This window comes from Leptinotarsa decemlineata, unplaced genomic scaffold (genome assembly GCF_025532065.1).
Source record: "Leptinotarsa decemlineata unplaced genomic scaffold, Ldec_3_MD MMD2_tig00026354_RagTag_RagTag, whole genome shotgun sequence".
Taxonomy (NCBI): Eukaryota; Metazoa; Arthropoda; class Insecta; order Coleoptera; family Chrysomelidae; genus Leptinotarsa; species Leptinotarsa decemlineata.
The window spans coordinates 23668518-23683852 of NW_027412702.1; the positions used below are offsets into that span (position 1 = coordinate 23668518).

Consider the following 15335-nt stretch of genomic DNA (forward strand, 5'->3'; position numbering starts at 1 on the left):
ACACCGAATTTGCTAAAGTTTGTGATAAAGTCTCCCATCCAATTCTTCTAAGAACTGTAGAATATGACTGGTTTTCATCCTAACCTGATAAAATTTTTCAGTTCATATCTATCTAATCGAAAACAAAGTGTGACAGTGAAAGGGCATAAGTCCAGTCTATTTATTGCATCGTCTGGAGTTCCCCAGGGTTCCAATTTAGGTCCTTTGTTATTTATTTTATTTATCAACAGTCTTGTAAATTTTCAGATGAATTTCAACAGTTGAAGATTGTGTACATCTACAAAACGATGTAAATAACATTGTTGAATGGTCAAAAAAAAACAAATTGCTATTCAACGTTCAAAAATATAATACTATGACCTTCTCCTGGAAAAAAGTTAGTATAACTTATAGCTAGTAGATGGACGGTATAAAACACAACAGAACTCGAGAAATAACAGACCTCAAACAAGACCTCAAAGATGTATGGGTTTGTAGTTCGCAACTGTAGACAATTCAACAATATTACCTGCATCAAACATTTGTATATCACTCTTATTAGATGCATTTTGGAATATGCTTCCATTATCTGGTGTCCTCAATATAATTGTATAAGTATAGCAATGAAAGAGTTCAAAACAAGTTCCTGAGATATCTTCACTGCAAAGAAACAGGTAACTATGACCTTGTTATTTCCAAAGTAGTGCTACTTGAAAAGTACAACATACAAACCCTCGAGAAAATAAGAGTATTTGCATACTTGATATACTTGTACAAGATGATACATCGGGAAGTGGATGATCCCTGTCTTCTATCAAAAATCAATTTCAATGTACCTGCTTATGAAACTGGATCGTTTCGCACATTTTATATTAAATTCGCAAGAACAAATTATTATCAAAATGCCCCATTAAATGCTATGTGCAATGCCTATAATAATGTACAAAATGACTGTGATATCTTCTTCCAAAATTTTACTAGTTTTAGAAATAGGTTGTATGAAATTTTATAACTCTTGTTGAATATTTTTTTTATATAACTTTTTTGTCATTTTCCTGTAAAAATCTATTTGTGATAGTTACCTTTCCTATTCTGTAACTGGGCCATGGTCTGTAGAGTTTGTAAACAAATAAATAAAAATAAATAAATAAATCTGATACAGATACGCTGTGCTTCGCAAGAACCATTGTAGAACCAAAAATGCATATCAGCTCCTTTCTACATGACAACATTATACAGTGCATAACATTGAAAACGAGCCACCCTGAATAACTTTTGGAACAATGATTTTCAGGAAAAATAAAAAAACGCCTCAACAATAGAATACAGGAGGACACATTTAGACATATTCACATTTTTCCTATCACACCCGAGAGCATGTCACCATTTTTTTTAATGGCTCAATTGTTTTGCATTATCAGATGTTTCATGATGAATAGATTTCAACAAAGTAGAATACATATTGGTCTGAAGCTCATAGTTTGGAAGCGAAAAATTATTTGAGTTGAAACCAAGCACGGCACAAATCGCTTCGGAATTATTGAACAAATTTATGGAAACTGGATCTGTTAACAATAAAAAGAAAGCATAACCGTTTAGGAGTTGTCAACGATGAAGCTATTTACTGCAGTTTTAGAGCAGGTTGGACTAAGGGAAAATTCGTAATCTCTTACTAAGTTATCTAGAGAATCAGGAATCAGTCGTACACCTGTTTTCAGGATCCTTCATAAGTACAACTTTGATCCATATAAGATTAGACCAGTTCATGAATTGAACGAAGATGATTTCGATAGACGTATCGAGTTTTGTGAAAGTCTCACTGAACGAAACAACTTGCATCAGAATTTCTTGTATAAAATTTGTTTTTCGGCTGAATGTACGTTTAGTTTGAATGGAGAGGTGAATCGGATATTGGAGTAAACTGAATGTTTGGGCAGGAATTTTAGGTAACCACATCATATGACCATTTTTTATCAATGTTAATTTGACTAGTGATAAATATTTGGATATGTTGGAGAATCGAATAATACCGTGCATTAATATGGCAATTTAGGGGGATATAGATTTATTCGAACACGAAATAGTTTTCCTTATTATGCAGCTCCACTGCGACAATTTCTAGATGATCATTTTCCTGGTCGCTGGATTGGCAGAAGAGATCCTACAGAATGGCCTACAAGGTCTCCGGATCTCAATCCTGTAGATATATTTCTATGGAGTTATTTGAAGTCTGAAGTGTATGAGATAGAATCAACAACAATCAAGATTTGAGAGAGAATATCACGAAGCATTGCAGAGAAATAACTCCCGAGATTCTCAACCATGTGAGGACGACAATGGAAGCTCGTTTGTACCATTGTATGTAAGTTTGTGGAAATATTTTTGAACGTTTACTAAAGAAATGTTTTTCCTCCCATTGTCCAGTCATCGGATTTTGATTCAAGAATTTATAAAAAATCTCTTTTTCTGATTTATTGCTTCCATCTATGTCTCTAGAACGAATATTTCAAAATGTGGCCTCCTGTATAATTGTTGACCTGTTTTTTTTATTTCTCCTGCAAATCATTGTTTCAAAAGTTATTCAGGGTGGCTCTTTTTCAACTCAAATAAATTATAGCTCCCTAACCATAAGCTTCAGACCATACGTTTTTACTGTGTTGAAATCTACTCATCATGAAGCATCGGATAATGCAGAACAACACAGGTTGATTCATTCAAAAAAAAATGGTGACATGCTCTGGGGGGTGCGGTAGGGAAAGTAACATCAAATGTGAATATGTCACTATGTATACTATTTATTTCATCAGTTCGGACTTCCATTGTCTAAAATAATATAAATTGATTTGATAACCCTGAAAAAATCAAAAAGATTAACCGAGAATAACAATTTTAATGAACAAAGAACTGAAATTATAAAGAAATAACATAGAAGCAACAACCAAACAAATAAAAATTGAAATAATGAAAAAGTTGAAAAAATTGAAAAATTAAAAAAATCATCAACAAAAAATTAGAAAATAAAAATTAAAAGATTTCAAACCAAGTTATGTCAAAACGTTTTGGTTGTTAGTATCCACAATCGTCTTCGGGTGATAACTGGACTTATTCCTCCGAGATCTGACTATTTATAGGTCATTCGAGTGCTTTCACCTATCCCCTCTTCCTTCTTTCCTCTTCATTGGTTTTGGCGGGAGATGACCGTTTGGCGGGAATTGGTCGTTTTTCGCTTGATTATAGGTTTCTATATGTTACGTATCTCTACGCTAGCTTGACTAAATGCGTTGTTGGACAACATATAAGCGGCTTCTTTGAATTTTCTCTTAAACGAGTGTTCCTCTTTGTGGATGATTTCAGCTTGAGCCCACTTGATGTTGTGTTGATGAGTCCAAACATGCTCTGCCATTCCGGATTTGCTGGTTTCTCCTCGCTGTGTGTGTTTCTTGTGCTCAGCAATGCGAACTTCCAATGGCCTCTTAGTTTCACCGATATATGATTTTCCGCACTCGTTGGGTATCCGGTAAATGCAATTCTTGGAATCGCAGTCCGCCTTTGGTGGCCTGGTTTTCGTGAGGCTGCTACGGATAGTGTTCCCAGATCTGAAGCAGGTCCTAAAGTTATACTTGGAGCCCATCCGTCTTATCCTCTCCGATAATCCTCTAATGTAGGGAAGTACAAGTACTGGTTGTGGCGGCTTCTCTTCCTTGTGGACTTCTTGCTGTCTTCTAGCTAAGGTCTGTTCTACCATCATTTTGGAGTAACCATTCCATTGAAGATCATTTTTTATGATGCCTAGTTCCTTTTCGAGACCTTCCTTTGTATTACAGAGCTCAAAAGTACGGTCCAGTAGAGTCTTGATGATTCCTCTCTTAGTCGATTGATTTGGCTGGATTTTTGGTTCAGATACTGTCCTGTGTGAGTGGGTTTTCGATATACAGATGTTTCTCATTTAGTGTCGGTCCTCTTCACCAATACGTCTAAGAAGAGCAATTCGTTGTGGATTTCCTTCTCCATTGTGAAAGTGATGGAAGGCCTTACGTTGTTGATGTGCTTCAGGAAAGTGTCTAGTTCTGCATTTCCATGGTTCCATATTATGAAGATGTCGTCTACGTATCTCAACCAGACTCGGGGCTTTTTGTGGGCTTCTTCAATGGCCAAAGTTTGAAACCACTCCATATATAAATTGGCTATAACTGGTGAAAGTGGCGATCCCATTGGCAGTCCCTAATCTTGCGTAAAGAATTTGTCCTTCACTTGAAAGTAGCAGTTCCGTACACAGCATCCTAGTAATTCCATGACTACTTGTATCAGTAAGTTTGTTCTATCTTTCAGGTCCCCATCTTCGGATAGCTTTGATTGTGGATACTAACAATCGAAATGTTGTGACATAACTTGGTTTGAAATCTTTTAATTTTAATTTTTACATATTTTGTTGATAATATTTTTAATTTTTTCAGCTTTTATTAATATTCCAATTTTTATTTGTTTGGTTGGTGCTTGTATGTTATTAACGAAATTGTTATTTTTGGTTGATCTTTTTGATTTTTTCAGGGTTATCAAATCAATTTATATTATATTAAACAATAGAAGTCCGAACTGATGAAATGCACCACGAAACATTGTCAACCACCTTCAAACTATTGTATACTATTGTTGATGTGTTTTTTTATTTTTTCTGAAAATAATTGTACTAAAAGTTATTCAGGTTGGCTCGTTTTAAATGGAATACACTGTATATAATTCAATGAGAGAAGAGACCGATTTGGATTTTCATTTATGAGGTTTTCTATAGATGATTTGACGATATTCAAAAAATTAAGTGAGACACGAAATGTGTGGGAATCAAATATTATAAAATGTAATTGAAGTTTCTTTGAAACAGTGATTTGAATGCAAATTGAACACAGGAAAAATATCACTCATGAAATGGATTCGTAGAATTCGAAGATTGTTTTTCGTGTTTAACCTGACCCTCAAATTTAAAAGCTTTTAATAGTAACCCAAATTCATCAATACGCGGAACCAGAAGGTGTGTGGTACATTTTTAGGAGCAAAGAATTATTTGAAAATGTGGATCATGATAACTGGAAAGCGAACACTTACCTGAAATAAAGTTGTCTGTGATCTTGTGTGCCTCGTTCTAGAAGAAATTCAAATGAAGATATACTCCCTGAAGTTAAGGTCATGCTTTTTAAATTGTATATAATTCCGAATAGTAGATTCACAACTCCTACAATCAAAATTCATTGAAGTCCAAATACAGTTGAAACAAAATAAAAAGTAAGCGATGTGTTTTCAGTAAATGGCACACAACAAATAAATCTTGAATTACCAAACATAAAAAAAATAATGCATTCGAAACTGAACAAACTCAAGAAGCCTTGAACAAAACATATCACAACTTTGAACTTGAGAGTATCTGCTGCTATTTTCTGATTGTTTGTGTTTGTGATTCAGTTTGAGATTCACTCGTTTTCATTTTCTGTTATGTTTGAATATTTTCTGATTCATTTCATGTTTTCATTTCCATAACAGATGGCGAATAAGAAGTGAAACCAGAGCTCAAAAATCTTTTATACATAAAAAAGTGGTTTTCCAAAAAAATATCATCAGAATGAGAATTCAAGATGAAAAATTGCATCAATTCTGAAAAAAACATATTTTGTGATGATAAATTGACAATCGTAAGATAGTACTAATATATGCAGATCACCTGTATATAACAAACTAAGAAGATAATGGAACTTACCACAACTTTTTTCATTCTGATGAACCATCTTGAAGATGATATCTAATCAGAGGCATCCAAATAAACCTACTTATTATTTCTTCAGGAAAGAAATTTACTTTACACAATCCTTCTCTTGGTCAATCTCGTATTGTTCCAAATCAGTATGCCCTCTTTTATTCGTGTATGGTTCGCTAATTCTAATTCATTAATTCGTACGTTGCTTATGTAATTTGTGTGCTCATCATCTTATTGGAAAGGATATATCATTGTTTCACCAAAGTTGTTTTCACATGTAAGAATTTTGTATTTTTTTAAAGAAATATAATCTTTGCATAATCAGTTTTTTGTGAGTGAAAGGGTAATTGAACTTTATTTGCGAACTCTCGTCAACTTTTTTGCTTTTTTCAAAAACTACACCTCACGGTTTGATCTCCACAAAGTTTATTTGAAAAATATATCACATGTTTCGCTAGCACAGTAGCTTTTTCAAGGGAAAAACATGTTGTGATATATTTTTCAAATAAAGTTTGTGAAGATCATATCGTGAGGTGTAGTTTTTGAAATTACTATGGATCTTCATCAAGTAACGGCCAATTCAATCAGAATTTTTTCACTGCTGGTACTTCTTATACCAGGAGCAAAACAGTGTTTTTTTCAGTACCATCAAAAGGAACAGATAATATTTCCTGCTACTGTTTCAAGTTCTCAACTTTTCGCGATCTGAGGAATGAATGAAGTTGAATCAATAGAAAATATGCTGAAGTGTAGAAAAGGGCAAACTCAAAGGTTTACCTCGAAAAGTTATTACTTAATATAAAGCAGAATTGGTCAAAATAAGTCAAAATATGTCAAAACGAGTCAGTAAGTTGTCGTATTCATGAATTTCTCATAAAAACTAAACCGTAAGTGGAAAAATATAGAAATTATTCACTTAGCTTGTTTGTTGTTAAGTAATGTACTTCTGCAAACTTCAGAAACGGAAATAGGTATATTTATTGGACAAACTTTCAATAATAGAATTGTTATGAAAAAAAATCTTTTTCCTGCATTTCTTGGTCGCCTGTCAATAATAAAAGGGATAATTTTTTTTAGAAATACCACAAGACCCCGGAATTTCATCGCTGAATTAACATTTAGGAAATAAATATTTCGAAAAATTATCGACCCTGAACAAATCGTTCAAATAAACATTGAATAGAAGAGGCCCCAAAACCGTTCTTTGGGGAACTTCATATTCTATGGTACAGTGAGAACTTAGTGTTCCATTTATTTCGAAGCATAATTTCCTATTAGAGAGATAACTAATGATAACATGAAAGCTGCGGGGAAAGAGGCGCGTTCATAAAATAAAATTACCTTTTGATCACTGTTTCTCCGTACCGCCATATATTGATAATAATAATGATAATAATTATCAAAGCTTATCAAAGCGCATTAACTTTCGCTTCCCTCGGCTCGAGTGGGCTGAAGTCAGAAACTAAGGGGTTCATCATGGCTTGCGAGGATGGTGTCTTCAACACCTTAGTCTACCGCAGTCGCGTGATGAGTATAGAGGTTCTTGACACAAGGTACAGGGCCTGCCACGAGGCGCCCCTGCACTTGCCATCAGCATGTCCAACATATGCGGTCTCGGCCGATATCCATCGACATAATGCCGCCCTAAGAGTGATATATTACCATCTTACGGTACTCTTACCACTCACTCACGAGACGTGCCGAATTTATTGGAACTATTCGTTCCCCACCCTCAGACTCATACAATCCGAGCCTGATGTAGTCCTTCTCGATCTCCAGAGCAAAACGATATTTGTCGTGGAGTTTTTAGCTCCTGGCGGGACGAATATCGTCAGAAAAGGGGAGGAAAAGCGGATAAAATATCGAGATTTTCTCTTCGAACTCCGCAGACTCTATCCAGATCACTCTGTCAAGATGGTTGTTCTGATTATTGGAGTCCTTGGTGGAATGATCCGTCTCTACTCTCGAATTTTAAAATCATACCGGCCTGCCGCAGTAAGGCAGAGAAATCTTAGCCGAACAGATGCAGAAGGCTGTCATTCTTGGCTCATTGCGCTTGCTTAGGGCACATGCTACTCGGACCCAATGATCACTTACCCCACGGTGTGGGGAGTGGTCATTAGTTGATAATGCTGGCACACCCTCCCGAATGTATCGGGGCTTCGGGGGATACGGCCTGACCAGCGCAAACTATAAGATGAATTTGTATTTAGTTTCAGCGTTGCAACCGTGCGGAGCCGATGCGGGTCGCTAGTTGTTGCTATTCAGAATAATGTCTTATTATACCAATAAGTTCCGATTAAGATTATGAGATTTCTGAATATTATATACGAGTATGAGTTGTTGGTATTCAAAGTGGAGTTTGAATTGAAGAATGGTTGTCTCATATTTGTGAGGTTATGTAGATCAGTCAAGTGTGGCAATTCGATATCGTGTCCTAGCTTTCAATTTTTCCATCATTTTTTCATCATTTTATTGTTTTGAAAAAAAAATTCAATTGATGTGGTGGTGATCAATTTAGTTTTCGAAGTCAAAATTTTGAAGTTAAATCATTTCAAAACAAGACATGCGTAAATGTTATATACATCAGTATGATCACCTGAAAGTTCATATTGATATAACTCACACTAATTATTTGTGGATGGAAAATATATCGTTTACTGTTTGACAAGGTAGAAATAATGAGACTTGGGTCATTAAAATGTTCATCACAATTACAAAACTTATTCTTCTGGAGAATGTAACAACTGTAACATAAACATCCTACGATACTTTGATTACCGCTAAGGAAGTGGAATTTTCAATTTCAACTTCTACTTTCTTTGGTGTGTGTGTTATTAAAAACGAATTTTCAAATAATGGCTCCCCGGTAAATTGAATTTCGTTCACGAGTTTTCATTTCACTGAGGAAATGTGAGTTATGTAATTGCAGAGCTTATCACGATGTCAAATATATGAAAATTTGTTCTCAGTCTGATGTGTTATGATTACTGAAATTTTAAAACTCCAATGCCAATGTTTTAGAAACAAAATGTGTTTCCATTCGACACTGGAAATTCAAATCGCATACTGTTTACACGAAAACATATGGTGAATAAACATAATACTGAACGAAACATTGACACTTACGAATAAAGGAAAGACGGAGGAAAGACTGTTCAATCTCCGAAATATAAATAGTAAGGTTTAACTGAATTTTGTAGTATAATCAGAAATTGGACAGTTTTATTGGATTTGGATATTGGTATAGAATCTACCAAAGTGATAACGCTCTATACCTGTTATTATGAACCTATTTCTTCCACAATCCATCTAATTCATTCTCTCTACGGGATTCGATAAACAAGTATTAACTAGTTTATCGAATATCATATATTGAAACTTTCTTTTTCTCATCCATTTTTATGTGATGATCTGTAAATGCTCATACCATTTTCTGGAAGTTGAGGTATTACGGGTGAAAATTTTTCAAAATGACACCCTAAATATTGAATATTACTGAAGTATTTTCCCAACACCAAATCGTTATTTTCCAACACCTCGACACGTGTTTCGATCACCAAGTGATCATCTTCCAGAGGAAGATTAAACTGAAAACTTTGCGAAGCTAACGCTATTTATGCTATACAGATATACCATACAGGTATACTATACAGGTATACCACACCTAAATTAATTTTACAATTTGCCTTATCTATTATTTTACAATATGTCTTTATGTAATGTTTAAATGTTATAGCTATTTATAAACCAATTTTCAGTTAAGTATATAAAAAATTAATTTCACAATAATGCCTATGTAAATTTATTTTTACAATGTGTCCTTATGTAGTATTCAGTAAATCCATTAATATTGTTTTAACAAGCTTTATAGTATGCTGTTTGGTATTGGTCCGTCATCGTTATTCATAATATTATTATGTTCACTTACTACCACCACTAACGGTTTCTAGAAGGGTATTGTAGATGACATAATAAGGAAGAAGTTTAGGTTGAGAATGAACGATATATCGACTTTCAGAAAGGACAAAAACCAAGATAAATACATCTCAGTTCCATACCACCAATACACGAAGAATTTTGGAAAGATTTTTAAGGAACTAGGTATGAAGGTGGTTTTTAAAACAAGTCATACACTACAGAGCCTTTTGGGAAGTGCAAAAGACAAAGTCGAGAATTCGGAAAAGTCTGGAATTTACGAAATTGAATGTAAGGACTGCGATGCAAAATATTATGAACAGACAAAAAGATTTATTAAAGTAAGATATAAGGAACACATAGCACATTTAAAATATGGAAGAGCTGAAAAATCAGCAGTCGCCCATTATATTTTGCAACAAAATCATTCCATAGATTTCAGTTCATTAAGATTAGTTAGGAAAGTTAACAACAGGCAACTAGATGCCTATGAGAGTGTAGAAATAAGTAAACATAATAATATTATGAATAACGATGACGAACCAATACCAAACAGCATACTATATAGCTTGTTAAAATTAATTGGATTTATTGATTATTACATAAGGAGACATTGTAAAAATGAAATTAAATAGGCATTATTGTGAAATTGATTTTTATATAGCTGAAAATTGTTTTATATATAGCTATAACATTTAAACATTACATAAGGACATACTGTAAGATAATAGATAAGGCAAATTGTAAAATTAATTTAGGTGTGGTATGCCTGTATGGTATATCCTATATATTGTTCAATAAAACCATTCAACACCTGATTTATATATTTCAGTAAAAACAATGGACCTTCTAACAGTTCAGTGGATCAGTAAAGGCAGAAAAATAATTTATTCATACAGAAATAGTTGAATCGAGAAGGCTCAGACAGACGACTGAAACCGATTCGAATCTGGAGATTCGTAGACACGTTCAAAGCTCTTTGCCGCGACAAATCATGGACTTCAGATTCGCTCTAAATTCCGAGCGCCTGAAAAAAAGACGCGTTCATCTCGAGCGAGCCGGCAGCCACCCCCACCCCACCTGAAAACCACGCCGGACGACCACAACTATCAAACGAACATCGCTAGTTGCGAAATAATGAAGCGGCGATCCGAAGCCAACCGCGTTTAGTTTATTTGGTAACTTTAAGCGATGCACACGCTTTTTTGTTAGGATCAGGTGAGCGTGTCGCGGTAACTTACTCGAGGTGTCATTTGTTTTCAGCGAATCGAACTTTGAGTTGAACCCTCTTCGTTTTTGGATATTTTTTGAGTGACTTCTGTGACAAAATGTCGGGGGCGTGTTTTCATTTGACGGTGAGTTTTCACTTGTTCAAAAATTAGTTTTTCTACTCTATGTAATATTTTATACAGTTCATGTTGAGATTACTGTATTGTTATACAGTGTGTCCCAACTGAATGGGGTAAATTCGATGATAAACACGCTCAAACTGGTTTTTTTATTGAACTTTTTGTTTCGGTGAAAACTTTTCATACAGAGAGTGTCATGTCATGCAACACCCTGTATATTGTTCAATTTTGGAATTCTTCAAAATAATCTAGACGTATTTCATGAACAATGTCTCATACCCATCTTCAGTTTTTTCAAAAAATAGAATTTTTTCAGATTTATTGCAAAAATTAACATTGAAAAAAGAAATCATTTGAGAAAACCGCTGTAATACTATACATTTCTTGATTATGTGAGAGCCGATGAAAATGCTCATCGCAAACATTTGGGCAACATCCTAATCTTGGGAAAATTAAAATTTCTTCTTCTAACAATATCTCAGGTGCGTTCTTCTCGAGTCAGCCAAGTCGAGAAGTTCATTTTTTTTAACAATATTGACATATTCCCGTGAAAAGAAGTCTAATGTCGTCAGATCAGTTGATCGTGCTAGCCATTTCATCGAATCTCGCCTCTTCATCCACATATTTGAAAATATTCGGTTGAGATACCACCGGACCCTATCATATTTGCTGACATTTTCTAGTTCACTTCATCAGGATATAAATTTGTCTAAGTTGACACGACATTATTTTGGATTACTTAGTCCTGAGTAATTATAGTCTTTCAAATTGTCATCAATGATATAGAGACTGACATATCTTTCTTGAACATCAGTTTTTTCATGATATTGCATATAGTTTTTTCTCATCTAGTGAGGATTTTTCTCAGACCAATAGCGGCAGTTTTGATGATTGGTGTACCCATGAAGTAAATTAGATCACATCAATCACTAATGTTTCCACCATTTGTTTACTAAGATACGTCCTGATAATGAAATCGTATTCCAAAAGCTTTCGATTTTTTATCACTTTATAGGGATATATTTCGAATTTTTTCATCATCAGTTATTATATTAGCAGTTACTTTTTCATCTGCGTTACCCGTTCGAGCTTGTTTTTGCTTCTTTTTTATCCAAAAAATTATTGTTTATTGGAATATAGGCGGCAAGTTTGTGAATCTTTCATGAAATAAATGAGTGGCTTCCATTAATGTGCTTGTATGAATATGGATGACATCTCCATGAAACTAGAATTTTATACATTACTGCTAATTTAACTATTTTTCTGACTACTGAGATGTAGTCAAATAGTAATTTGCCAAAGCCAGGAAATTTCAACTGATGATTTTATATCAGTAAAAGGGAACGCTGTAATGATTTTGCTCACCTACATGGTGAATGAGACCTGTTCATTGTTCATTATCACAATATTCGAAAAACATTTTTTTTCTAAATCTGTGTAATTTATTGTTCATTTGAGAGGGCTTTTTCTGCCAATTTGTGTCTGAAAGTTACTTCTTTGCATTATCTAAACATCTTTGTAAAGATTTGAGTTTGAAATCGATCGCTTTTTTCATTTCTTCGGAAGATTCTTTCCTTTTTTCGTATACAGATGGAGAAGTAGCAAGCTAAAATCTTTTTATTCACATAATTAAACCTCCTTCAATTTAACGTCTATAATGTTCTGAATAATCCAAAAATTTAATGAGAAGTTTGGTATTGGCTGTTGTTACATGACTCACTCGGTAGAAACAGTTTCGTGTGAACAAAATGCAAAACTAAAAATACCAATCGACATATCTTAGGGGGTCTTTGTACATTTGTACATTTATTTACTATCAGATTTGTTCCATTTGGCTGGTCGTTTTTTCAACATGCAGTACATTCGCAGAATCATTAGAATAGTTTTTATATCACATATGTTTAATAAAAAGTAAAACTCAACCCTCTGGCGTGAAATAAATCCTAAACAAGTAGGTACTTTCTCCAAACACCAAAACTGCATTACGTCCTGGCGCCTTCAGAAAATAGCTAGTTCCTCCTAAAGACTCCAACTTTGTTGGCAAAACTCCCGCGAGGAAGAGTATTGCATATCTGATGTTTGGAAAATTGCTTGTTTTTGGATTGTACAAATTTGAAGAAAAGCTAGTACGTAGGTACTTGTAAATTCATCATTTTAAAAAATTGCCTTATTATTAACTAATTTCAGTTATCTCTATTTCCTTTCTTTTTGTCAAACAAATCAAGTTGTTTGAAATCATATTTACTATTCATTATTATTTATTTTATAAAACTTCAGCAACACCTGACGATACTGATAATTATAAAAAATAATACATTTTGGCGAAGGTGTCGGTAGTTCTCCAAAATCACCATGCGCCGTGAAAATTAGAGTGGTTTACTTTACGTATATGTGGGAACACGTTATGTAACTCTTCAATTGCAACAAAGAGAAGACTTCGATTCATAAGCAACTCTACAACATGTGGCATCCCATAAGGGATGGTATTCGGACCAATACCAATACAAAATATGTTAATAATTTTCTCAATACAAAATTTCCAGAAACGCTGTTAATGCCGTTAATTTATTTACCAAAAACTATCAGGATGCAGTGGAAGAAACATCAGAGGATAACTTAAGATGCATCATCGACTGGTTCAAACTTTATATTTTAATTGTTGATAAAACAAAACATCATACGAACTCATGAACTCATGAACTCATGAACTTTTTGATATGACCAATCAGAATGCTCAATATGAAAAATCTGAATTAATTTTGAAGTGAAGTATTCAGGCAGCAAAATCTCACTTAGTTTTAGCATATTCGGCTTGAGAGTGTCAGAAAAACTATTCACCAATTAGAAGTAATGAAAATTATTTCCCTTCGACCTACACAATACTCCTTATGTAAAAATTATTGATTTTTGCAAACTTACTCATCAGAATTGAAAATATTAGGAATCACACGTTAAAAGGTAAGACCCCGTTAGTCCTTAGCTCACACAAGTTTCTCAACTTCTGAGAGTTGTCGTTCGTATGGGGGCGACAGCTGATTAACGGAAAAACAGATTTTGAACAGACTTTAAACAGATTTGAACATTGGACAATGAATCATTAAACAAGATTCCAAATTCAATTTTCTTGTCAGTTTTTGAATCGCAAACATTTTCTGACATGTACTTTCCAAAAAAGAATTTTCTTGGTTGAATCTGAAGATACTGAATTATTTGAAATTGTATCAACAAATTCAGCAGAATCGTGAGTGAACAAAACTACCAAATTCAAAAGGCTGATATATTGACTGCTGAAATCATTCCTTGGAACACTGTTCCGAACCAGAAAACTGTACACACCTCAGCAACTTTTGATCCTTTATAAAGCTCAGATCAGACTTTCTTCGGAGTATTGTTCTCGTGTATGGAGCTCCGCTCCTAAGCATACCCTGGATCTGTTGGATTCCATCCAGGAAAGAGCCATCCGCCTGATTGGAGACACGAACAGCACATGCAACCTTGATAGTCTGGAACATCGTAGGAAGATTGGAGATTTGTCTCTCTTTTATAGATACTTTCACGGGAGGTGTTCAAATTTCTTGGTACATTTGATTCCACCAAGAGCGGTACATATCAGAAATACGCGACGGACTGTGACTTCTCATCGTTTTGAGGTTCAACTCAGCACACCTCGAACTTTACTGTTCGAGAACTCTTCCATTTGAAGACCTAAGTTATGTGAAATAACTTCCTGAGAACGTTTTTCCAAATGAATTTAATTTCCAGCTATTCGAATCCAACGTGAATCGCTACTTCCGCACAGGCACCGCTCTCAGAGCGATTCAAGGATTTTCCTGAAATGTTTGTGTTTTTCCTTAAAAAAAGTCAGGAAACTTGGCGATTATGTATGCGATAATTTTCTGACATTTCCTGAGGTGACTATACAGAATGAAGTAGGCCTAAACACTTTTTAAAATCTCACACTCTGATCTGGAATTGTTTCAGAGATCTATAAACGTTAGAATACTTAGGATTTTCTACTCGGAAATTGAAAACCGGAGACATTTTTGGAGAAACCACATCTCATTCTGACTGACCTTGGGACTTATTGATAGTCATTGCAAGAGCCAATCTAATTGGAAATTGCATACGCTTGACATGATTTGGCACATCTGTAGGTATAATAGAGAATCGCAACTTGTCATTTACAATACTGGCTTCGACTACGTTTTCATTAGTTTTTTAATGAATAATTGCGGGCCGTTGCACAGGCGTGATGTATTTAAATTATGTAGTGATCCAACTTTCAGTTGGTAATTATCCGGTCATGCCTGGCAAATCCATTGGGTTCATAAACTATGTTGGATAAT

General features: G+C 34.4%; 1 protein-coding gene across 1 annotated transcript in view; it reads left to right on the forward strand.

Annotated features, from left to right (window-relative positions):
- The first annotated feature begins 10756 nt into the window (after positions 1–10756).
- The window catches only part of GV1, a 101379-nt gene continuing 96800 nt past the window's right edge, over positions 10757–15335 (forward strand). The window contains exon 1 of the mRNA XM_074184030.1: positions 10757–10995. Within this exon, the coding sequence (XP_074040131.1) occupies positions 10969–10995 (27 nt within the window). The 5' untranslated portion in view covers positions 10757–10968. The remainder of the gene's footprint in view (positions 10996–15335) is intronic.